This window comes from Pteronotus mesoamericanus, unplaced genomic scaffold, assembly GCF_021234165.1.
Source record: "Pteronotus mesoamericanus isolate MK-2021 breed Mesoamerican mustached bat unplaced genomic scaffold, CSHL_Meso_final contig_33, whole genome shotgun sequence".
Lineage (NCBI taxonomy): Eukaryota > Metazoa > Chordata > Mammalia > Chiroptera > Mormoopidae > Pteronotus > Pteronotus mesoamericanus.
The window spans coordinates 5,792,623-5,817,927 of NW_026555135.1; the positions used below are offsets into that span (position 1 = coordinate 5,792,623).

General features: G+C 44.2%; 1 protein-coding gene across 3 annotated transcripts in view; it reads right to left on the reverse strand.

Annotated features, from left to right (window-relative positions):
- The window catches only part of TENM4 (teneurin transmembrane protein 4), a 375,996-nt gene that overhangs the window by 89,866 nt on the left and 260,825 nt on the right, over positions 1-25,305 (reverse strand). For 2 of the 3 annotated variants that reach the window (XM_054576339.1, XM_054576338.1), the window contains one exon: positions 10,837-10,983. In XM_054576339.1, the coding sequence (XP_054432314.1) occupies positions 10,837-10,983 (147 nt within the window). Of the gene's footprint in view, positions 1-10,836; positions 10,984-18,146; positions 18,174-25,305 lie in introns of all 3 variants that reach the window. The other variant, XM_054576340.1, reaches the window with a different exon arrangement.

Genomic DNA, 25,305 nt, shown 5'->3' on the forward strand with positions numbered 1-25,305 from the left:
TCCCACTTCCCAGATACACCAGCTAACTGCCTGCAAAGTACCTGTCTTCTCCTGCAGTCAGCAAGCTCCATCATACTTTCTCGTGCTGCCCTGTCAGACATTGCTTAAACACATAATTATAGCCCGAGCTGAGGGTTATTTGCATTCTGCTATTGATGTTAGCATGACAGATTCAGCTGCTGCATCCATAAGTGGGCAGAAATGGTCCATTATTCAATCCCAGGGAGCAGGGACGTTGACCATTAAATCAGCTAGCACAATTGAAGGGCCGTGAAAAGTCATGGCTAATTTGAAATTTTATTAGCTCTTGCCTACACTTGTTTACCACCAAACCTGTCCCTGGAAGCCAGTCTTTTACCTCTTTATAAACACTCTGCTCTGTGGCACCTTGGATGTCCAGGAATTATTGCTATTAATACTTTTAATATAAGTATGATGATGATGATGATGATGATGATGATCACAGCTGCTGCTTACTGAGCAACAGGCATTGTGCTAAGTGCTTTGCAAGGAATATTCAGAAGGGAAGTGTCACAGAGTCTTTCCAGCTCTCTCAGTTGTCCTCATCACCCTCATATTAGAGAAAGAACCAGAGGCTCATAATGGTACAGTAACTTGGTCACGGTCTCATAGTCGGTCAGTGAAGAAGCTGACTCAGAAATCTGAACTCTGTTCTTGGTGAAGTGTGAAAGGTTTTTGAGTCATGAAGAAATTTTTTGGAACAATTTCTTAGGTGGGAAACACAAATTCCTGAGTCTGGCTGGAATGCTGCTCTCCTGGTGGCCGCCTGGGCGACCTCCCTCACGGCACTCATCTCCCTGCTACTGTAACGTTGACTTTGTCTCCCTCCCGAGACCACGAGCTCCTGGAGAGCGGGGCTCTCCAACTCATGTCAGGATCCCAGCATCCACTGCTCTAGCTTTCACCTCCATTCTTGCTCCTGGAATATGGGCTCCTCCACATCTGGGTTTTTTTTTTTCCCTTTTTAAAAACAAATTCAGCGGTAGGTTTAAAAAACAAACTGTTGTTTCTTGTGGTCAGTGGGCCTTTGTGATGATCTAGTTGGCCATCTTGTTTGAAATGAAAGTCTTAGCAAGGGCTTTGAGCTTCAGTTTGCCCATCTGTAAAATGAATGATCAGATCTCCTCATAGAGATGCTGGGAGGATTGGGTGAGATCACAGATAGGAAGTACTTAGCATGATGACCAGCACCTAAGTGCTTGATAAATAATCGTTACTGTTAGCTTCTGGCCAGGCGCTTCTGTTGAACAGGTATTTTGATAAAAGACCTGCCATTGGGCCCTGGGGTGGCCCGTGCCCCACATATACATTTCTGGGCAGTCCTGCTTGGACGCAGTCTGGCCTGGGAGAACCGAATTAAATAAACATGGCCATAGCAACAACATACCAGTACATCAGGATAGTAGAGAACTCAGGGGACTTGAAAATTAAGGTCCTCTGAAACGGAGACATTACACAAACAGCACTCTTATGAGAGATCCTGGGGCTGGGGAATTGTTCACAGTATACTTTGCAGGTAAGTGATTAATGCCAGGCAGAGAGTTCTGTCTGCCTACACCTTCTGATGTTGATGCTCCCTAATCATTCAGCAAATATTTGCTAAGTAGTAAATGTGGGCTAAACCTCTGCTATAGAGACAATCATATTTAAATGATCGTACATATTTTAAAAATGAGTAAGGCCCATAAAGTTCTTATCGAAGGCTCAATTTATAAGACCAGTTTTCAGGCAAGCCCCTCTTTATTTTTTATTTATTATTATTATTTTTAGTCTTCACTTGAGTATACATTCATTGATTTTAGAGAGAGAAGAAGGGTGGGAGGAGAGAGGACGTGGGGGAGGGTAGAGAGAGAGAGAGAAGAAGAGAGAGACAGAGACGTTGATGTGAGAGAGGAACATTGACGTGAGAAACATCCATCAGTCGTCTCCTCTACGTACCACACACCCCAGCCAGGGATCACACCCACGGCCTAGGTGTGTGTGCCTCGACCGGGAATTGAACCCACAACCTTTGGTGTATGGGACGATGCTCCAACCAACTGAGCCACCCCGTCAGGGCAAGCCCCTCTTTATGTTTTCAAATGCAGCCCATGGCAGCCTGCAACAGGGTGTATGACTGCTCTACTGCAAGAGAGAATCTTCCAGTTTCACTTTCTTAGACATAGAAGACAATTTTAGAAGAGTCATATTGAGAGGAAAAAGTATGCTTTGGGGACAGAAAAGTAAATTTTGGGGTAGACTAGGAATACATCAATATATATAGTTTTTGAAATTCTCTGGTTTTGGCCAGTCTGGGAACATTTACATTTCCCAAGCACTTCATATTTCACTTAATTGTACACACAAGTTGGTTAACTTATAAAATGTCCATGTTTCATATATTTGCTATACCCATTGTGAGACCCTCATTATTACAGCAGAAAAACATAACACACAGAAACCCCCCCCAAAACCCCAAACACACCAATAGGAAAAGAGAATGTTCCTCTATTTCCTTCAAGTTTTCTTTTATTTAAAAAAATTTTTTTTAAATCCTCACCTAAGGATATGTTTCACTGATTTGAGAGAGAGAGAGAGAGAGAGAGAGAGAGAGAGAAAGAGAGAGACATCTATCAGTTGCCTCCCATATATACCCTGACTTGGAATTGAACCTGCAACCTTTTTGGTGTATGGGAGGATGCTCCAACCAACTGAGTTACTCAGCCAGGGCACCTTCAAGTTTTCAGTAAAATCCTCCTAAACTCTTAACATCTGACTTTTGATGGAAGTGAAGAGGAGCAGAAGAAATGTCAGAAATTCAGGCTCCTAGAGGCTGGGCTGGGAGAGGTGACACAAGTCCACATTCAGCAGTGAACTCCAGTGGGAGAGGAGGGCAAAGAGAAGAGGGAAGGAAATGGCCAGGAAAAGGCAGAATAGGAACTGAAAAGAAAGATGAAAGAAAGAAAAAAAGAAAAGAAGAAGGAAGGAAGGGAAGAAGGAAGAAAGAAAAGAAGGAAGGGAAGGAGGAAGAAAGGGAGGGGGCATGCGAGAAGGAGGGAGGAAAAAAAAGATGAAAGGGGGCCAGGTCAATGGGTCATTAAATGCACATTCCAAAGTGGGTCATGTGCTTGTGACCCCTGAGCTTGAGGACCCCCTGCCCCATGCTGAAATGCTGCACGGTGCATTGGTTTCTGCTAACATTTCCATCTGCGTGCTATCAACTTAAGGATGAGGACCATACCATTTCCTCTTGCATCCCTTAGCACCTACCCTGCTGGTGGGTGTCAAATGACCTTAAAAACTAGGGGCAGGAGTATGTGGGAGAAAAAAAATCCAAGCTAGAAGCCGGAGTTCTCTCCCTGGGTTGGCCACTCTCCTCTCCGGCTCCAAGACCTTGGGCATGTCCTTTCATATGTCTGAGATGTAATTTAAGGGTGTAAAGCTGAGAGAATAAGCTCTGCCACACTCTCAGGGTTGCCGAAAGGTCCCTAAGTTGGGAAGAGGAAGTGCGTAATTTAACTCAAAGAAGTTCTGGTGTCCTTCCCATTCCTATGGCTGTCCCTGGAGTCCCCTCTGCAGACAGCTGCAGGGGCACAGCGCTGGGTGAAGCCCTCTGCCATCACTTGCAGTCCTGACCAGAAGTGGCTGTCTGCTCATTTTGTGATCTTAATAGCTGCGGGTGATATTGGGCAACTCCCCTCCCTGTCTGACGTTAGTGTCCTCGTCTGCAAAGTGGAAGGTCAATGGGCAGCCTCTGAGGCTCACCTGCCTGACAGCCACCTTCTGGCCTTTGTATACCATGGGCCCTTCTTCTCCGGTGGCCGGCTGGCTGCCTGCTGTTGCTTTCACAGAGAGTGAGAGGTGTGCATGAGAGCCCTACCGAAGGTGGTCAGCTAGCCTTCCCACCTCTACACATGAGGACGCTGGGGCTCAGGTTAAGTGATTTACCTGTCGTCATGACTGCTAATAAAATGGCAGAGTTGAGAATCTGCTCCCTTATCTTTCTCCAAATCCAGCTGTTAGGTCTATTTCTCTATCCTGTCCCACTCCACAGAGGGCAGGAACTGACCTTTTTATTTCTGTATCCCAAATGCATGGCAGAGCGCTTTGCACACAAAGCACTGGATTTGTGGAATGAGTGGAAAAAAATGAATGAACGATTATGTGAGAATCCCAAGTTGATCATTCCAGCAGGGCCCACTGAGGGCCATGGGATGTGATGAATCCACCCCTCTCTGGAAGAACCTGCTCCTCTCCTTAGAAAGCAGGCACAGGGGGCAGACCTGTTCTGTTCTTTTAGCACCTGCCATGTGGCTGGCAGGCCCTGTGTTGGGCACTGGACAGACAAGAATAAAACAGTCGTGTCTCTAAAGGATTCAGTTTGGTTGGTCAGATAGAGACAACAGAGTGCTGGGAAAGAAGGAAGCGGCGGTTGGGGGCGAGGGGGGTGCTCAGGAAGGCCAATGGTGCGAACCCAACTCAGGCTTGGGGGCTGGAATATTTCCTGGAAGGGAGAATGCTTAAACAGAGACTAGAAGGATGGACAAGAAGAAGCCAAAAGGAAAATGGGGCTGGGGCAGGTTGGGGATATTTGTGGGCTAGTGTACTCTGCATCAGAGTTGTTTGCGTGGTTCCTTAAATTGATAGTCCTGCGGACAGTGTATAACAAGTCCATCTGTCTCTCTGCAGGCGAAACCCCTCCTCCACTCCACAGCTCATCAGCCAACCTCATCTCACTGCTGTCTGCAGTCTGGCCACAGAGCTGTTTTACCGGCTGTGAGCAGCATGCGGGAGGCCCTGAGGGGTGGGGGGCGGAATGAGCCTCTTCTTCTGTATACATCTGGGAGAAGTTTTTGTCATTTACTATAATAAATTCTCTGCCTTCTTTGAAAAGGCTTGCAAAATCTTTATCTGTCCCTTAGAACACAGGATTTTTAAAGGTCAATTTCTCTCATCTCTTATCACAAGAAACGTGGTTTTAGAGATAGTCTGAAAGGTGAACAAATTCTATGGCTTTGTGTGAATTCTCCGTCCCAGCTACGGGAGACAAACAGAAGAATGGACAGAGAGCTTTGTTCTTAGTTTTTCTGAGGTTTCTCCATCCAGCCCGCATCTATCAATTATCTGAATTGCAATCTGTGATTATTTTTCATGGGACCAGCGCTGCCTAAAGAAATGATCATACCTTGGGGCTTATGAAAGATTCTTTATCAAAAGGGGTCTGGTTAAGCTCCAGTGACTTTTTTATTCTGGGTTCTTTTTAAACACTGGTTCCATCTTTATCCTGGTTCTCCCGCTGTGTGACTTTGAGCAAGGCACTGCAGCTCACGGATCCTCAGTTCCCCTACATGTAAATGCCTGCCTTGCAAGTGGGGCGAGGGCTGGTGATCATGAGTAGAGTCCAGCATAGCGCCTGGAACCTCGGGATTCTCTCTAAACCATGGCTATTGTTTTGCATTGCATATATTCGATACTTTTTCCCTTCTATCAATGAGCATATGACAGTTTAAAATACAGATTTTAATTGAGAAATAAAAAAAGTTACAGTACATTATATGGAGAAAAACAGTATAATTGTAAGCGAAAAAAATTAGAATGTAAAATTTTATAGCGTATAATTTCAGTGTTTAGGAATGATTATTTATATATAAATATGTATAGTTATTTCATAATAAACATCACATTGCTGTGATTATAGGTGGAAAGCAGTAGAAATAGAACTGACATTTGCAGGTGATGACGGTGAATGACTCATTCAAGGTCATGCACCGGCAAATGGCATAGCCAGGACATGAATCCAACCTGGATATGGATTCCCTGCTTTCAATCGTTGTGCTATGTTGCCTCTCAGACACTTCAAATATATCACCTGTAATATATTTCAGCCTATAATCACAGCAACCTTGCAAGGTAGGCATTATTATCCTTAGTTTATAGACACCTAGCGTGTTTGGGCACAGTTTCACCATCTCTGAAATGGGCACGAAAGGAGCATCCCCATCAGAAAGTCTGCGTGTAACAAATGAGAAGATGCACATTACGGCACTTCATACTGGGCTTGATTAAAGGCACAACGGGACAGGCACGCCTTCTCCACCAAGAGGGGCACACTGAGGGGTTCGCCTTGGAGAGTCAGGGCCTTGGTGCCTGCCTGCCCTGCTGGTCCCTCCCACCTACCGAACCCTGGGTGAAATCTGGAGGCATTTAAGATTAACAGGGCACCCCTGGCAAGGGTTCAGGAGCCTGGGAGCCACTGACATCCATTCAGGGTCTGTTTTTTGTTTTTAAATCTAGACAACAACCATAAAGGAAAACAAAAACAAAACAATAATGCTAAACCCAACTTGGCCATATTGTGTAACTTTTTTTTTCTGGTCTCATAGTTTGAAAACACTGCAACTGCATTCTTAATGAGGCTTGAAATTCAGGTTTAATTTGGAAAGGATTGCTTTAAGCCTAGCAAATTGGGAAAGAAGAAAAACCAGGAGTTCTCAGATATCTTAAAGAACCATAGTTGAGTTTATGGTAGAGCCACAAGTCTGAGGTCTGGGTACACTGAAATGCTCTAATGTGGCCAGACCTCACAAACTAGGGCAGCAATGTCCCCTTGCAGGCTGTGAGACCTGCACAAAATACTTCTGCTCGCTAGGCCCTGGTTTCCTCATCATAAGGAAATAGTGAGGGGCTAATAATATTACGAACTTCCTAGTGATGCTAGGTGGATGCACAAGTGCTCTGCAAACTTGTAAGATGACATTCAAGTTATGCATCTCAGATTCCAGTTGGCTTTGTGATACTGTTGCAGCCTATTTAAATTCAAGCAAGTACTCACACTACACTTCTGGGAGGAGAGTAAATCAATCACTAGGAGAAGGTTAAGTGTTCTAGGTTCACAGGGCCACGTGGAATGGCTCAAGAGTCTTGGGTCTCAGTCCAGGCTGTGTTAATGACTTTCTGTGTGAGTTTTTTTTAACTGAATTTATTGGGGTGTATTGGTTAATAAAATTATGTAGGTTTTACATGTAAAATTCTGTAATACATCATTGGTATATTGTATTGTGTGTTTACCACCCCAAGTCAAGTCTCCTTCCATTACCATTTATACCTCACTTACCCTCTCCTACCTCCCCCTCATCCTCCTTCCCTCTGGCAATCACCATACTGTTTGTGTCCATGATTCTTATTCTTTTCCTTTGCTTAATCCCTTCATCCTTCTCACCTAGGGCCCAGCCCCCTCCCCTCTGACAGCAATCAGTCTGTTCTCTGTATCCATAAGTTTGTCTCCACTTTGTTAAGTTTACATTGTTCATTAGATTCCACATATGAGTGACATCATATAGTACTTGTCTTTCTCTGACTGGCTTAGTTCACTTAGCATAATGCTCTCCAGGTCCATCTGTTCTGTTGCAAAGAGTAATGACGTCACATTCCCTCGCTGGAATGTGCAGGGAAGTAGAAGGAAGGAGCTGGAGTCGATGTTTTCTGTCTTTTCCAGTCCTGTTACTTGACATTAAACACTGCTAATTCCTACTCCAAGCCCCTGGGTCATAGGAGCCAAGAACAATCACTCAGCAGGCCTCTAACACTGCTTCCCTCCAACCTGACTTATTTATTTGGGATTATACTGCGTCCCACATTATGGCTGAAATAAAGGCACTTATTTCATTCTTCCTCCATTCGATTTAGTTGTTTGGGTACCATTTCTTCCAAATGACTGTGAGCTTCCTGAAGGAGAAAGACTAGGCCATGTTCATTGGTCTTTATATCCCCTTAGAAAGGAGCATGGAGACTTGTAGACAGCAGGAGCCCAACAAATGTATGCTTGACTCAACTGAAAACAGCCCAGAGTTAAGCACAGCTCACTCTTGTGCTGCCCTGTGCAGCCCGCCCTGTTTTTCCCTACACTAACACCATCCCCATTTGGCCAGGACTCAGAGTGATAGAGAAGCCAACGGGGAGGGCTGTGTCTTTGCTGGCATGGTTGTTTCATCTGCGCCATCACACAAAGCAGGGACTCCCTGCACCTTCCTCTGGATTGCCCCAAGGGGTGGAGAGGCCACTGAACCAAGAGGGCCCTGAGGTGACACAGTCCTCATTTCACAGTTGAGAACCCAAGGCTGAGCCCCCTCAGTAATCTGGTCTCCCCAGGTAGTTGTCTTCCCGATCATGATGACCCATGGGTTGTCTTCCTGACTAGACGGGAAAACTCATAGGAGTGGGACCATATCAAGTTCCTGGTGGGGTATCCCAGCATTTGATTGTATCGGCTGAATGAGTGGGTGCTCCTTCATCACAGCAACAATTCCCCTGCATTGCTCCTGCATGTTGTTTCTCTCTCCCGTCAGGCTGTGAATTTCACAAGGGCAGGGACTGTGTTTTATCTGTCTCTGAAGCCCCATGACCCAGGACAGGACCAGATGCAGAGCAGACATTCAGTTAACATTCGTTGAGTAAGTGAATGAACTCAGGTTACAGTGCTGCTATTACATGGCTTTTCTAAAAAGTAAAAGTACCTTTCAGCCTATAACATGCTTCATAAATGTAAGCAAAAATTAGGGGATTTTCTGATTGTTCTCTTCTAGCTCTGCTGGTTCATCTGTCGGAGCAGCTGGAGGAAGCTGTGTTCCTTTGGGGTCTGGATCAGCCCTGTTTCCCACTTTTTCCCACCAAAGCTGTGGGGCTATGGTCCCCCCCGCCATGTAAACACAGGTGAGTTCTAGTGCTGGGAGGGCTGGCTTTGAGGGATAGTAACAGAGGAAGCACTGGGATTATGTTTTACATTAGAGAATGAATGAACCTTGTTTTATATACCTACTTTTGTGTGTATGCTGTGGGGGAGATGCACCCTCTCTCCACATTTCTCAAGGACATGCAGTTCTGTTGCTGCCTAGCTGTTCGATAGCTGTTTGAAGGCTTTGGCCAAGACCCTGGACTCTTGAGAAGAGAACGATTTCCTGGTGCTGCTCCTCTGCCCTTCTCTCCTATTGCCTGAATTTCCTTTTGGTCACTAGAATTGTGTCTACACAGGCAAAATGACTGCTGAGGAGATTCTACAACTCTCTTTCCTATGAAGAGCAAATATGATTGCACTTCATCTTACCTGAAAACCACTGGTACCACCAAGGGATACTTGGTGCCTTTCCCTACTTAGCCTGCCTTTGACATAATGATCTCTCTGGATGGACAGCCCTTTCCTTTCTGGAAATGCGGCCCTGCTCAGGTATCACGTCCCTGGTGAATGTGTGCCCACTCCCACAGCTACCAATATCTAACTCTATAGCAGCACTTATGGCCATCCATTAGCACTTAGCTTTGGGTCTTTCCTACTCATCTAAGCTCCTGGAGTTCAGAGACAAGAGTTCTTCATCTTTGTCCCTAGGGCCTGGCCCCTACTATAGGAACTCTGGGTATTTCTGGAGCATAACAATTAATGAATTTCACAAGTTTCAGATTGATTAAGGGATATTCTAACCCTGTAGGGTGTCAGGAAGAGAACACAGACACTCTGTCTCTGCCTGGCAACCAAGGCCCAGCCCCATGAGCTACTGTTGACAATTACTCCACGGACCGAGGCCTGGATGGACAGGCCCGACCAACTCCTGGATGCAGGCAGACAACAGAAGGAATGAATACTGGCTCAGACAAAGACCAGCAGTCTGAAACAGCCCGTTCCAGGTTGCTACAGCCAGCTCAAGGCAAATAAATGAACCAGAGTAATCACAACAGCACGCAACTGGCCTTTAAATCCTTATGGTGCTTTGAGATTATAGAATCACTCCAAAAAGGAAGTTCCCAAAGGGTGGGATGCAAACTTCCTGGCCTGCTGGCTTCCTATTCTGCTGTATACTTGATAGTCCCTGGTATAAATGTGAGGGAGCTGCATAAACACATTTAGGCCAGGCCAAAGGGTAGGCCTTCACTAGAAAGTAAGGTTAACTGTTTCCATTTTTTAAATATTTCTATGTTTTTATTCTCCTTGTAACCCCCAAGATTGGTAGGGGTCAGGAAGAATCAATTCACCTTCCAAGTGGGAAAGTAGAGCACATTATGGTTGCATTCATCCAAGTTTACACAACAGAAAGATGAGGGCTGATTCTAGCACTAATGTAAGGGCTGGAATGGTCCTCATGATCCAACCACGTCATTCTATAAATAGGAAAGATGAGGCCCAGAGACATCATGTAACTTGCTTAAGGATACACAGGGACTCAAAGAACTGGGTTTAGAACCCTAATCTCTTCACTCTCAGGTAATAAATGTTTCACAAAACAAGGCTCTCCTTCCTTAGGGTTTTGACTATCCAGCACTTAGGAAAAAAAATCCAACAGCAAAGAAAAATTCTATGACAAGCTCACAGGGGCAGAAGGTGATGGCCTCAATGTGCTTGGTGAGGATTACCACCACAATCAGAGGAGATGGAACACTGACCCAAGGTAACTCAACCTTGGAGAAGCATCCTTTCTGCCACTTCCTCTGATACAGAACTGGATGGCCTCTTCTTGTCCACTTCCAGTGAAAGGGATCTCATCGCTTTGTCAGAAAACTTATTCTACTGTTGAATTGTTAGAAAATTCTTTATTCCATATGCTTTCTCCTCTGCACTTCGTGTTGGATGGCAATTAATTTTATTTACTTATTTTTAATTAATTCAAATGGAACAACTAATGATGTGTACTCATTTCTTAGATCACATGCATAGTTTTATGCCTTCCCTGTAGGCCTCCCTGATTGGCCAGCTGGTCTTTCGGTCGCCTGTTAACTCAGTCGTGACCACTGTCCACCTGGAGCCTCCCCCAACCCAGAGCTGCATGGGGCTCATGGGTGCCACAGCCCTACCTCCATCGTTGTCTTTGCTGTCACCACAGGTGGTCTCCATGGACGTGTCACAGCCAGCTCCTCTCCAGCCCAGCTGGCAGACGCAGTGCCACCCATTCAGGTCCAAGGTGCATCTGCCGTTGCCATTGCACAACCCAGGGCAACCCTCTGCAAGGCAAAGCACATGGAATTGAGTTCTGATTGTCCATGGCCAAGTGTACTCACACACACTCACGCTCCACCTGCCAACTGAGAAAATGCTTTCACATCCATCAGCACATCGGTGTCCTAAGCACCCAGGGAGGCTGGTGTCATTAGGAACTGCCACTTCTCCGAAGAGGCAACCTGGACCCAGAGTGGAGAACTTGCTAAAGCTGCACAGTCAGGAGGTGGCAAAGTCAGAAGTGGCAGGGACAGGTCTGAAACCCACACCTTCTGCATCTAAAATCCCCTTTCAAAAATGACCAGGATTCTAGAGTGGGAGTCAGTGGACATAGGCCTGTTGGAGTCTGACCAGTGGTGCTTTCTGTCTGATCCTCGCTCCTTGTTTAGTCTTGTTTTTCCTGTATGTGGCAGCTATTTGGGACAAAACAACCATTTCTGTTTATTCCTCATATCCCCTCAGCACCTCTGAGTCCTCTTCTAAAGGCTATACCTTTTCCCAGCTCTTGTTACTAGATCAACTGTATCAGACCTTAGGCTTTTCATTTATTTTGTCCTATTTTTCTGCTAAACAACTGTCTTTGCTCTGAGGAAGAGTCCTTGGGTCTTTTTCTTCCCAACTTATCTGCAGCCACTAACAAGGGCTCTACACCCAGAGGAGCCCTGATGACTGACATGAGCGAGACAACCCAAGGCTGCCTGCAACTGCAAATGCAGACACAGGCAGACTGCCCTTCCCAAACTTTGTTCATCTGTACATCTGCCTGCCTGTCTGTCATTTATTAAGCATCTTCTCTGTGCTAGCACTGGAGGTACAGAGATGAATAAGATCTAGTTCTTATTCCTGAGAAGCATGTAGCTTATGAAAGGAGACAGATTTGTATAAGCAAAATATTTCACTGCTAAGTATCCTAAGGGAGATGTACAAAATATGGTGGGAACCTAACACAGGAGCGGCCATCTGTCTGAGAGGGCTGCGCATGATTTAATCAAGAAGGGTCCAGCAGTATTTAGACTCTGCTTTGGTTCTGCTTTGACTGTATCATAAGGTGGGGAGTTTTTATTACTATTCAAATAGATTTACAGGTTTTTGATGACCCCCTTTTCAAATCCCCCTTTCTGAGTGTGTTGCTCAGAAATCTATGTCTGAGAATCTGTTAAATTACTTGGTTCACTTCAGTTTATATTTTGCCACTTGTTTTCATTCAAGTCCCCATTTTAACAAACCTGCCAACCCCTTTCTCAGAGGAGCTATCAAAAAACCACCTTTCCCTGGCAAGCGTTCATGTCTTCTCTCCGCCTGTGCTCAGTCCCAGGGAAAGGTAGAGATGTGAAAGCACTCTGTCATCGATGAACATTTATTATTATGAGCAGCGAACTGCAACAAGTATGGCTGCATACTGAATTTTCTGCCATGAAATAACTGAAAATCGACCCATTATTCTTAAATAGGACAAATGTGAATGTCGCTGTCTCATATAAGGCCTAGGCCAAGGTAGGCATTCACTAAATGGCCAATCAATTAGAATCTAAAACTTCAGTGTTTAAAACTTTTGATAGTTGACTGCTAATACAAAGTAAAAGAAAAGACCATGCTCATTTATATGAGATGTTCACATAGCAAGCAATCAATTGATCTGGCCACTGTGCTTTCCATTCAGTGGAAGAAACATTTATTGAGTGTGTACAACAAGCCTAGGAGGGCTTCCTCCAGAAGTTTAGAAGCAAGTGTAGGCTACGATGTCTTTGCACAGCAGAAGTCTGCTGGGAAAGGTGAGATGCCACCAGCATTGCCATCCAAAAGTGACTGAGAAAGCGGTTGCAAAAGCGCAGGAGCAGGGCCGTGACGTGCAGGTGACTACCCAGGCATTCTAATTTGATGGCCAACATCAGCCACCTCTTCTGATCTAAATAATTACAGACTCTCTCATTCCTCAATTAGTCCCACTCAAATTTGTGTCCATCAGGCTGGGGCTTACTGTCAATAAAACCTCATTTGTATTTGAAATCAGTCTTGGAATGAAACAGGGCCCAAATATTAAGAGTGGTAGATTGCTTTTTCTTGCTCTAAGATGTAGCCCCTTGTAAAATGCAAAGAGCATCTCTTGTGTAGTAGCACAAGCTTGGGAACCATATCAAAGGCTGGCTCTGCCACTCAGTGGCTGTTTGACCTAGGCAATATTTAATTCTTTGAGCTTCGGTCAACTTATAGAATGGGGTTGTTGGGAAGATTATATAAGATTACGTAGGAGTGATAAACAAAGCCTGACTCATAGCTCAAACACAATATTTGAGTCTTCTATTTACTTTTATCTACTATTTTGAGTGATATCATTGGTTGTTTCCCATAACCTCAGGTAGGGCTTATAGAAAGGCAAAATAGAAAACTGAGGCAGCTATTTAGATCAGAGTCAGCAACCTTTTTCTATAAAGTTCCAGATAATAAATATTTTAGGTTTGTAAGTCATAAGGTCTCTGTTGCAATTACCTAACTCTGTCACGGTAGCTTGAAAACCACCACATACAATTTATAAATGAATGAGCATGATGTGTTCCAATAAAACTTTATTTAAAAAAATGTGATAAGCCAGATTTGGTCTGTGGGCTGCAGTTTGCCAACCCTGATTTAGGTGCCTCAGGACAGTAATGACAATGACTAAATGTCTATGCCACTGTGCTACACATTTTACATGTTATTTCTGAACTGAACTACTTTGTTATATCTTTCAGATCCTGATTTTCTATGGCAGTTACAATTTCACAATATTTAATCCTAAACATTTTTTAAAAACCATGTGTTGTAATATAGCGTGGACTTTGGAGCTGGACAGACCTCAGTTCAAATTCCAGCACCACCATTTTACTTACTACATATGGGATGACTGGCAAATTATTTAACTCTCCAGACCTCAGTTTTCTTATCTGTAAAATGGAGGTAATACCTAATGCAAATAGTTGTTAAGAAGATTAATGAAATAATGTATATCAACTATTTGGCACAGTGGGTGATGTAAGTAGGTATTCAATAAATGATAGCTGCTATTATTATTAGTAAATTGGATTTACTTGTTTTGATATTGCATAACTTCACTAAGAAATTCACAAACCAGAAAATAACCTTTTGCCTGCTCAAACTGTGTCAACATTCGGGTCAAAAGCTATGGACCTCATAAATGCAAACCTCGCCAGAGATCTCAGACAAGCCCAGTGACATGGGGATCAGCATGCAGCTGCGTGGCAGACAGCAAGATGGATTCAGGGCCATGTGTCCCAGTCCAGGGCCACCATTTCATGCTCTCCTAGCACCTTGCCCTTTTCCCTGAGAGCAATGGTCCCAAGTATATTTAAATGATTAATTTTGCAATTAGTTTAATGCCTTACTACCTTCATTAGAATGTAAACTCCATAAAGGTGACTTGGGGCCTAATTCATGCCTTGCAAGACACTCAGTGCATGTTTGTTGAAATGGTCAATGAGTGTCACAAGAGACCTAGGCTCTGGTGCTGCCTGCCTAAGTTGTGGGATCTTAGGAAAGTTGTTTTTCCTTTTCTGGACTCAGCTTCCTCATCTATAAAATGAGAGTTTGAATGAGGTGATCTGTTAGGTCCTTCCAGTGTAAGCAACCCAGCAAGAAGGTCAAAGCAACTTCAGATCTGATGATTTTGTTCTTCATTTCAACAAACTTTACTTAGCACCTACTGGATGCAAGATCTGTGTGAATGGTAGGGCAGGCAGAGATGAGACATCCCCTTATCTCAAGGATTTTGTATTCTACTTACCCTACTTTGTTCCAGGAAGGATTTAAAGTGGGTCTTATATCTCAGACAATACTTTCTGGGGTAAATTTTGTGGAATACCACTTCTAAGAGGTCTTCAAAAACAAGCTTCTGTGATCAAATAAGTTTGGAAAACATTGCATCCTATAGTCTTATCCTAGAAAGTCACACTCAATACGTCAAAGGCTCTGAGAGGTTTTATAATAAAGAAACCTGATGATGAGACAATCAGGACATTTTCCAATTTGACCTCAGAATTCCTTCCCCCATAACCATTGGCAGAAATGGGGAGCACTCCATCCCTCAAAGCCCACTTTGGGAATCCCTGCTGCAATGAGCTCACCTTAGCCCTCAGTGCCTGGTGTGTGCATTCTGCACTGCTCTGAAACTGCCTGGAGGAGCAGGTGTCCTCCCGGAGGGAAAGCTCCGCACGGGAAATCACGGGAACACTTTATCCACAGTCAGTTTCTTTAAATGGACCAGGTTACGCCCCGAGGGTCTGCACTCTCCTATCAGATTTTCAGGGGTTCGGAGGGACCCTGAGTACCTGTGGGCTGAATGAGGTTTGTCCTCATGCAGCAATCTGCTTCTGGGATAATCACATCCCATTAGCCAGTAAGAGGAAGCCTCCTCTGAGGTGACTGGCTGACTTTCTTATTCTTCTTCCTCTTTAAATATTTTATTTATTTTCAGAGAGAGGGGAAGGGAATGGAAAAGAGGAGACAAACATGGATTGGTTGCCTCTTGTATGCTCCTGACCAGGGCCCTGGCCTGAACCCCAGGCATGTGCTCTGACTGGGATGACGCCCAGACCACTGAGCCACACCGGTCAGGGTGACTGGCTGACTTTCTTAAAGCACTATGTCTATCCTTGCCCACTACTGAAGCTCCTTAATTCCACAAACCCTAAAACTCATTGATAATTCAGAGAGCCCAAGTGACATTAACAACCGTTTCTGAAAGGACTCACACCAGGTATTTGTTGAGCCAAAATAATGTAATTTTAAGGTTTAGAGAAGGGCTAAGCTTTTCAAAAGAAATGATGCCCTTTAAATGACAAGGGACCACTTTATCTTCAACTGCCTGCTTAAGCCTATGAAGAACCCCTCCCCCTTGAAGCTAGCATCAGGTATGACTAGAAGACTTTCAGAATTCTTGACGTTTATTTTTTAGTTAAGGGACTATGCAATACATCCACCTCTTAGGTATCAACATGCCCTGTTTCTTTATGGTTCTCTTTCTGGTCCTCTGGTACTTTTCTCTAGACAAGGTCACTATCATCTCTTACCTAGGGAAAAAAAAACAAAACACAACAGTCTAATTGGCCTCCTTGTTCCTAAATGTTCCTCTTCAGCTCTTTTCTAACATACGGCCAGATCGATCCTTCCAAATCACAAATGCCATCAAGTCATTACCCTTCTTTTAAAAACCTTCACTGCCTTTCTCATTCACTTACATAAAAGTTCACAATCTTAGTCTATAAGGTCCTGCCTGAATTTGGCAGATCTCCTTGCTAAGTGGCCCCTGGACTTCCCCTATCATAACCCTCTTTGTTCGAATTGTTTTATTAGTGTCTTTTCTGCTAGACTGTAGTCAACCCTAGAGAAGGGACTATTTCTGTTGTGTGATATCTATATTTCCTGGTGCACAGGAGGAGTTTAATATATTTGTTGATTGAATTCTGTTTCTTAAGTCTCTAGCAATGCAATTGGAAAGTGCGGAATAGAAGCTGGCTTGTCTTTGAACTGAAAAGCACTCTCTTTTGACAAGTCCTGAGCTTGCATTTATATAGGTCTCTGAATTCTTTTTTAGGATTAGTACCCATTATACCAGAAAGTCAGCCAGATGGGGGCTTGGTCCAGACCTAGATTTTGGCAAGAAACATTGGTCTTTTAGAGCAACTTATGACTCACTGACTCATGAATATGAATTACTTCACATAGTAGGAAAAATACACTAGACAGATGGTAACACTATTAAATTGAATCTATTCTGATGATTCCCTTAATGATTATTTGTGAAATTCCTAAAGAGACTCACGGGTACTACTTTCTCTTGTTCTAATGATTTTATTCTCAGTTGAAAACCAACATGTGAAATGTGAGGAACTTTGCTTCTCAACACCAGGCATCCACCTGATGGGTCCTAGTAATATCCTTGCTGCATTCGGAAAGGATGTCCTAGTTGAAAAGCACTTAGTAATTTATGTTTCCCGAAAACCCTTTCCATAAGCTTTTAAATAGAAGCTGTTATCTTTTATTAAAAGTTAATCTAGCCTTTTCTTTACAATTTCAAAAATTAGTCTGGCTAACAAGTCCTTCTCTAAGTTAAGGGTGAGAATAAGCATGATGATAAAATAGCATCGCTAACATTTGTTGAGCATAATTCCTGCCCACGTGCTATACTCTTTACAGTCATTATTTCACTTAATCCTTACGCCAACCCTATGAAGTGGGTCCTGTTATAAGACTCTTTTATAAAGACTCTGAAGTAAAAGGAGGTTAAGTAACTTGCCTAAGGTCACCCAGTTTATTGAGTATTGAACTTGGGGTTCAACTCAGGCAGTCTGGCTCCAGTGCCTGAGTCCCTAGCCACTGAGCTCATACATTGTGCCAGGCGCTGTGTTAGAGCTTAAAGATAAAAAGATGACTAGGGCATGGTATTTCTCCTTGAGAAGCTTGGTGTCTTTTATGAGCACATATATCTGATCATCCTGAGGCTTATTCTTAAAGCAGTGAGGCCTATTTGGAAAATTAGGACCACCTAATTAATGTAAATGTTTAAAATAGAAGAAACTATGCCTGGAGGGAACGCTTGTCAAACATAAGACTTACCAAGGTCAGGCCTCTGAAAAGGGAAAAACCAAAACAAAAGACCATCTACTCCCTGAGGTCAGGGGTCTATTTCCTCCCTTTCTCCAGAGCCAGGCACAGTGCCCAGCACTAGCCGTGCGCTATTAGAATGCAGCTCTTCAGGTTTCTCTGCTTGCTCTGGGGCCTCCTCTTCCCTAAGGCCACCCACCCTGGTTCCCGCCATCTTAATTCTAATGAACCCGGGGCCGTGAGGGATGGGCAGGGTGACATGAGATGGGGTAGAAAGGATGGGGAGTGTATGTGTGTATGGGCAGGGAAGGGCAACAGCGCAATGGTAATGTCACAAACAGAAGGAGCGCTTTTGAGGGGAAGAATGACACTGCAGGTATATCAATCACCTTGTGACCAAAACCCTGCCCTCTGGGCACTGGATGTTGTGACAAAGCTGGGGATGTGGCAGCATCTAGACACCATGCTTCTGGGGTGTATATACATTTTTTACATATGCATTTCTTCTTTATGCTTATACACAAACACACACACAAAAGACAACAGGAAAATAAAGGAAGGAAGACCATACCTTTAACTACCCTATCCAGATAGTGCGCTTGGGAAATAAAAGACAGGACATTTAAGGTAGGATCAAGTAAGTGCAACACTGCCTGCCACATAACCATGCCAGGTGCTGGGGAGACAGTGGGGACGCACCCCACCTTTTGGGACAGGATTACATGAGAGAGGAGGAGGGAGAGCAAGCACATTCTCCAGGAAGGGCCAAAAGGAACTTCAACTCAAATATGATCATATAAATGAGACGACATATGGATAAGGAAAATGGGAGAAAAAGGAGGATGGGAAGCTGCAAAAGTGGCCACACTCCTGTTCTGTCAGGTTTGTTCAGCTCAATGGCAAACTAGACCTTGCCCTTTGTCTACCCAGAGCAGCATCCAACTTCCCTTCTGGGGAAGTAGTAGTATAATAGGAAGTGCACTCTGTCTGGGCAGAGGGGTTTCCAGGAATTGGAATTTACAACTATGCAATATTAAAATCATCTTTGATGTGCACTAGGGAAGTGGGTGGAGTCTTTGGTCAAATATACCACTAGATTATCTGTCTGTCACTTCTGAATGTTCTATGGACACATGTGCCCACATTGACTTGAATGCAGAATGCCTGGTGTTCTAAGTAAGACACATCGCTCCTTTGTGTATCTTACAAAGACTGTGAGGTCCTGGTCAATGGATGTCACTGAGAAAAACAAGAAAAAGAAAATCTGACCACTTCTTAATGCTTATTAACTCAAAAGACAGAATGGCGCATGCTTTCTTTTCCCCAATGTGGGGGTTGCATTCAAGCACTGAATTATTTTGCAACCTAAAGTTTTCCTTATTTGTGAGGGTGGGGGCCAAATGTTGCTCTGAAAGAAACCCCACTGTGTGTTTGAAGCAGGGCAGAGCTCTTCATTTGCAGAATAAATCAGTTAACACCATTTCACCTTCTCCACCATGGCTATTCCACAATCATTTGCGGAGCTTCCCTTTTGCCCGCCTCTCTGTGGCTCCCCGACGTTTGTTCCCACAAAGGCCAGATGCATGGCTGTCTCCTGAAAGGCCTGATGCTTTCTGCCAGGCTGACCCCCGTCCTCAGCTCGATTTCCTACCTGTGTCAAAAGTCCATATTTGGGGCTGAACTGCAATGGTGGGGCCTTATCTGGAAGCCTGAGGGTTCTATCTGTCAGGATATTCTTTCTCTCCTCTGGACAGGATAGATGCTGTTGCCATTCATCAATATACATTTGCCTCAAAAGACTGGTGGGTGAGAGGCTCTGTTCTCAGTCTGCATATCCATGTGGTCTCTGTTTCAAGATGAAATATGCTCCTGGAGGCTGCACAGCCAAGTGGAAAATTGGGAAGAAGAGATTTTAACTGGGCCTGCATGCTTCTCCTTCATTCTTATAGATGCTGTGGAGTCCGTGAGATAATAGGCTATTGCAGGGAAAATGAAGGAGAGTGGCTTGTTAAGCAGGAGTGAATAAACAAAGCTGTGGAATGCCAAACAGTGAAAAATAGGGCCAGCACATGTGTGAAACAGCAAAGGAAACACCTCTCACTAAGGCGGAGACTTTCTTGATTCTGGGTTCATCTGTCACTTTTGTCTTAGCCAGGCTCACTCATCTAATTTTGCAAAGTGATCTAAACTTTCTTAGATATCATCTCCCAGGACATGTCACCAGAGAGCAATAAAACAGAGGATCTCCTGGTTCAGCCGTTGTTCTTAGTTTTGTACAGGATCATAATCACATATTCCTGTAGAAACTCTGAACCCAGCTGAAGAGATGGAGTGAAACGAGGTTTCTTTCACAGGGTTGGGAAGGGTGACAAGGCTGAATGAGGCACCATCGCTGTGATCCAAATGGCCATACCACCATGCGGCATCCACTTTGAGAGAGTTCTCCAACAAGAAACACTTTGTCTCCAAACCTAACGGTGATAATCATGGCTCTGCTGATGAGTCCAGACTATATCCACTCTACTGGATAACCTCCCCAAGGCCAGGGGCTGACTTCAGAGATCTCTCTTCTAATGCCATTTTATTTTTGAGATTTTTTTTTTTTTTTTTTTTTTAGTAATAATGATCTCTATTTAAAGGAATACTTTAAAAATGCTTATTAATTTCTCCAAACTGCAGGCAACAATAGCAGCCAGTAGAGGTGACTGAGGTGGACTCAGGATGCGATCAACATTGTGGGTTTCTGGAGACAAAAGTGGACATTCAGAACTTCAAATTCTGATTCCACAAATTACGAGGTCACTTTACACAGTGACCTCAAGTCACAGTGTGAATTCAAAAGCGGATAACAGCCAGTCAATACTAAGGCCAACAGTTTCCTGGGAAGGAATAGAGTTTCCTTGTCTCTGGCTATGGAAAATGGAAGTGATAACTGGGTCTTTCAAGTCCAATGTTATTTATTTATAAGAAGCAAATACAGAAGTCCATACTAGTATTGTTTTCATTGTTTGAAAGTCTTGGCGCATACGATCTTGAACATGGTCACTTACAAATTCATGATGACTTTAAAGTACTAACTTTAAGAAAAGATGGCAAAGCATCCACCAGTTTGCATTATTAATGGTGGGTTCAGGACTTCACCAAATTCCTTCGTCTTTCTCCTCAGAACCCCAGGACGAAGATGGGCTGCAGGGAAGCTATTTTTCTTCTTGGGCGGTTCTGATGCTTTCAACATTGCACAAACATTTCTTGTGTTCCTACATTCCTGTCACTATGCACGAAGCTGGGGATAGAGGTGGCACACAGCTGTTCATGACACAGGCTCTGAGCCTTGGGCATGAGGCTGCTCTGTGAGGTCTTAGATCTCTTTAGCATCTCTCTGATCTCCAACAGGAAAACATCTTTCCTTAACTTGCCTGTACCAATAAAAGTTTCTCTTCAGATAATCGCAAGAAGCTTCAGGAGGCCCAGTTGAAGGACATGGAGAACACGGCAAGAGGTTTTTCATTCCAAGTCTATCAGTTGACCCTGATAGTCGTATCATTGGAACACGTTAGGCCAGATTAAACAAAGATCATTATAGTAGCTGATGCCTGGGGTGGTTATAATCATCTAAATTTCTTTCAGATGAATGACAAACCATCAAAGACATGTTCTTGTTAAGACTTTGGATACGTTAACGCTCTTCTCTCTTTGGATGGTCAATGAGTAAGTGGCCAATGGCACCCATCCTGAACGGGACTCACCAGGCCCACTAACTTTCCTCCAGTTTCACACGCCTACCACATGTTGGCTGCCAGAACCATCAACTAACCAGACTCGTGCTCTGATAACCTGGGGTAGATCGCTGTCCTTTTTCTCTTTCTCCTTGTGGCATCTGTCCTGTCAGGTCACAGGTCCTGCTGTGCGAATGCTTTTGAGGAAGGATAAGCACAGAGCCATCACACAGGTGTCGAAACCTTGTGAGTGCCTTACAAGTTCTCTCTTGAGGACTAATTACCAAAAACTACCACCCCTCCACCCCCTCCAAAAAAACCCCACTCTGATAGCTACCATTCAGAAGTGGACAAAGAACTCCAGAGGATTTTGTGGACTGTCTTTATCATTTATCTTCATCTGGTTTTGCTCATTCTGGTAACTGCATCGCCAGAGTATTATTTTGATCTTTACTCCCAGAGGAGGATTTGTTTAAGAATCAAGATTTATATGATTGGATAGCTCTCCTGAAGTCTACTAAATAATTCTGTATATCTGGCATCTTGAATAATCACAGCTTTGGGGTGAAGGTTGGAATTTTACAAATGTAATCAGGAGCTGGCATTTCCCACATGTGTTTTGAGACTTTATAGACAAGGGGCACTGAAGTGAATAAAATAACTATCATAGAAGTGATCCAAAATGTTAGTAGTGTTTTCAAAGAAACAGGGAAAAAATTGAACACCTTCTTAAATTTAACACCTTCTTAAATTTAGCTTTCTCTAAAGAAATTGAAGGTCAAGCCCCAGACTTAAGAGAGCCATAAAATTTCTGGAAAAGACATCCAAAAGTAATGCTTTTGCTGGCTCTGTGTTGACCATATACTTACGAAATAGTTCCAAACCAATCCATCTTTTCTTAAATCTGGACAAGGAAAACTGGGTTCCATACATGCCAGCGATTTTTAACTGGTGTGCCTCAGGAATTTTTAAAACATGAAATACCTGATTATTTAGTCAGGGGCACTGACCTCTTTTTCCTTAGATTATCAAATTAAAAAAAAAAAATGACAACAGCCAACACAACAATAGCAGTCCTGTGTCAATAAGTCAAAACTATACCTTTTTATGTCAGATTGGCAGAAATATATTTTTTCAAAGTGTCTCAGAATTTTAGTAATTAGTTCATGTGTGTGGGAGATGAAAAAGGTTGAAAATCGCCGATATACGCACGTGGGAACATTAGTGACGAGTAAGAGCAAAGATGAAAAACCCCTTCTTATCTGTGCGGGATTTTTAGCAGCAGGCAACTCAGAGTCAGGCTGATGCACGCGTGGTGCTGGGGGCACCAGGAGGCCCACTGCGGCCACCCCGTTCCGTGGCTCGCCAGGGAGAGACAGAAGCCCCCACTGACCATGGGGTCCGATCTTTCTTGAAGATGCAAAGAGACAGATAATTCTTAACATAAGGAATTAGGATTCAATGTGCACTATTCTTGCTTTTTGACAAAAGAGAAAGAAACTGTTGCCTGTTAAGAAGGATGTCACTGTCAAATCCCTTTTATTCCAAAAACCAACCTCTTTTGAGGAAAGGCAAGCAGCTTCCCCCAAAGAAAATATGAACCAAAACCTCCAGGGGAGAAATTTAATTCCTACTTTAATAATCTGCTCTGGGAAATGTCACTGGGGTAAAAAGGTCCTTATGCTGAGGGACTTGACCATGAGGAATGCCGACTCATCTTATTTTTTGATGCCAGCTGTTAGAAGTAATCAAGTTACCCTTTCCTGTTTAGAACGGGCAGCAGTGTGTGAATAAACAGGCCCTCCTCTCTTCTGCTTCCGCTGCAGGGAGACCTCGCAGTCCACGCGGTGGATGCTGGCCTGCTCGCTGCTGTGGGACATGACCGTACCCCAGCGTGCGGGCTAGCAGCGCTGTAATGGCCTGCTGCCTAACAATCTGGTAACAAGAGAAAATGTAACACTTGGAGTTTCTAACTTTTGACATCAGCATTTTTTTTCTTTTCCTAAAGGATCCTTACAGGACCAAAGTTCCCTGGAAATATGAGAAAGTGCTCCTTCTTACCATCTAAGTTTAAAAAGGGGTTTCTCCTGGACTCATTTCCACTCCAAAAAGGGAAAGAAGGCACTGCCATCGTTTCCCTTGTTTGCATGGCCCGCCCCTGCCCTTCTGTCCCTAAGGTTACTGAAGTGTCCCTTCAGCACTGGGGTGCCAGGTTTCGCAGTGGAGATGCAGCTGGCCATAGGCAGAGACCCACGGGGAGCGAGTTGCCATGCGGGGAGATTAGACAGAGACAAAGAAATGCTCACCACACAATGAAAGGTAATAGAATTCCCAGCCAGCGTCCTTTCATCTGAGCCACTATGACTAGTCCATTACTTCTTCAATGTCCTGTGACATTTTTCTGGTATTTATGACTGTCAACCTCCCTCTTGAATCGTGCACATTTACCTTGATGTATTTCTTATCTGGAGGGGAAGAAGCATATGCAATCCCAGGAGGAATTTGCTCTTAAAGAGTGACAGCCGGGTGAGCAGGGAGGTAGGAGGGTGGTTTGGCTGCTTGACATCAAAACAAAAGGGGTATTCTTCAGGCTAGCCTGCCGAACGCCCACAGGACGCTGGATGGAGCACAGCCTGCCCGCAAGCCCTGCCTTGCGACCTCTGTGGCTGCACTGACAGAGAAGTGCCCTAAATCCCTTGTGTCGTTTGGTTCAAATGAGGTGCTTTTATCTTACAAAAGTCTTCCATCCATAAACTTCGTGGGACTTGGCAAGGTGAGCTGAGGTCCCTGTAAGCAAGAGAGAATAACAGAATGTATTCTCTCTGGGCTCTGATTTTCGTTTTGCTAGGGATGGGCCCTCCTGCGGGCTGGGGAGGTTGAAAGGTCAGCCTGTCCTCAGTCACCCAGGCAACTGAAAGCAGAGTTTAAAGAAGAAGTCCCATCAGGTACTTGGGCCACTTCTCTTAAGAGGTGTTCAGGACAATGACAAGGTAAGATGACACTGACATAAAGAAGCCACCCAGAAGCCACCCAGGAAGACATGGCGGTGGCACATTCTGCTACAGAAAAGCAGCGAGGGTCGCCACTGGCTCCGAGTGGCTTTACAAATGTGGGCCGGCAAATTGGGCTCGGAGCTCTGAACACAACTGAAATAGGAAGACACAGCTCCTGGGAAGAGCACGAGCTGGGTGCCTCTGCGGAAAACCTGGGCTTTGTCCCACAAGGACTGCAGAGCCCGTAGCTGGGGAGCAGCCCCCTGCCCGTGGCTCAGAAAACCGGGCTTCAAATTCCTGTTTGACTTCTTAAAAGTTAAGTGGCATTCGGCCCAGGGCCATGAAAAGAAAACAATTAATATGTTTACCTTCACAGGGCGATTGTTAGGGGTATGAAATAGTGCAGTCAAAGCCTTTAGCACAGTGCTTGGCACATTGTAAATATTCAAAAATTAGAGGCCATTATTATTAATAGTAATAAGTAGAAGGTATTCTACAGCCAATTATAAAAAGAGTGACATTGTGAGGGCAGGGATGATGAATACAAACTAATTTCAGGCTATAAAAGAAAACGAAGGAAGCCTAAAACAATAAGAGGAGAGGTAGCTTCATTTGCTCAAAATTCCTTTGTACCCCCCAAAGCTTCGGGGCTTGCCTCCCAGTTGCTGTAAGACTCAAGAGGTGATTTTTAGAGCTAGAGAGGCGTCCAGAATCCTGCCTTCTGAAGCCATGTGCTCACCATCTGATCACAGGCCCTTCTCTAAAAAAAAAAAATGGAAGGGGAAGAAGTTAAAACACATACACAAACCGGTTGATTCAATAAAGAGCTTTTGGGGAGTGTTCATTCCAGATAATAAACCAAGCAAAATGTCTGGCTGTGTTTAAAATCAACAAAACCAGCAGGAAAGGCAGAAAGAAGGGAATGGAGTGATCAGCTTGTTTTGAAAGCTGCCAACAGTGCTGCTTTAGCGGGGGCCGGCGGTGCCGCAGAGCCCCCAAGAGAGGAGAAAGGAGACAAACG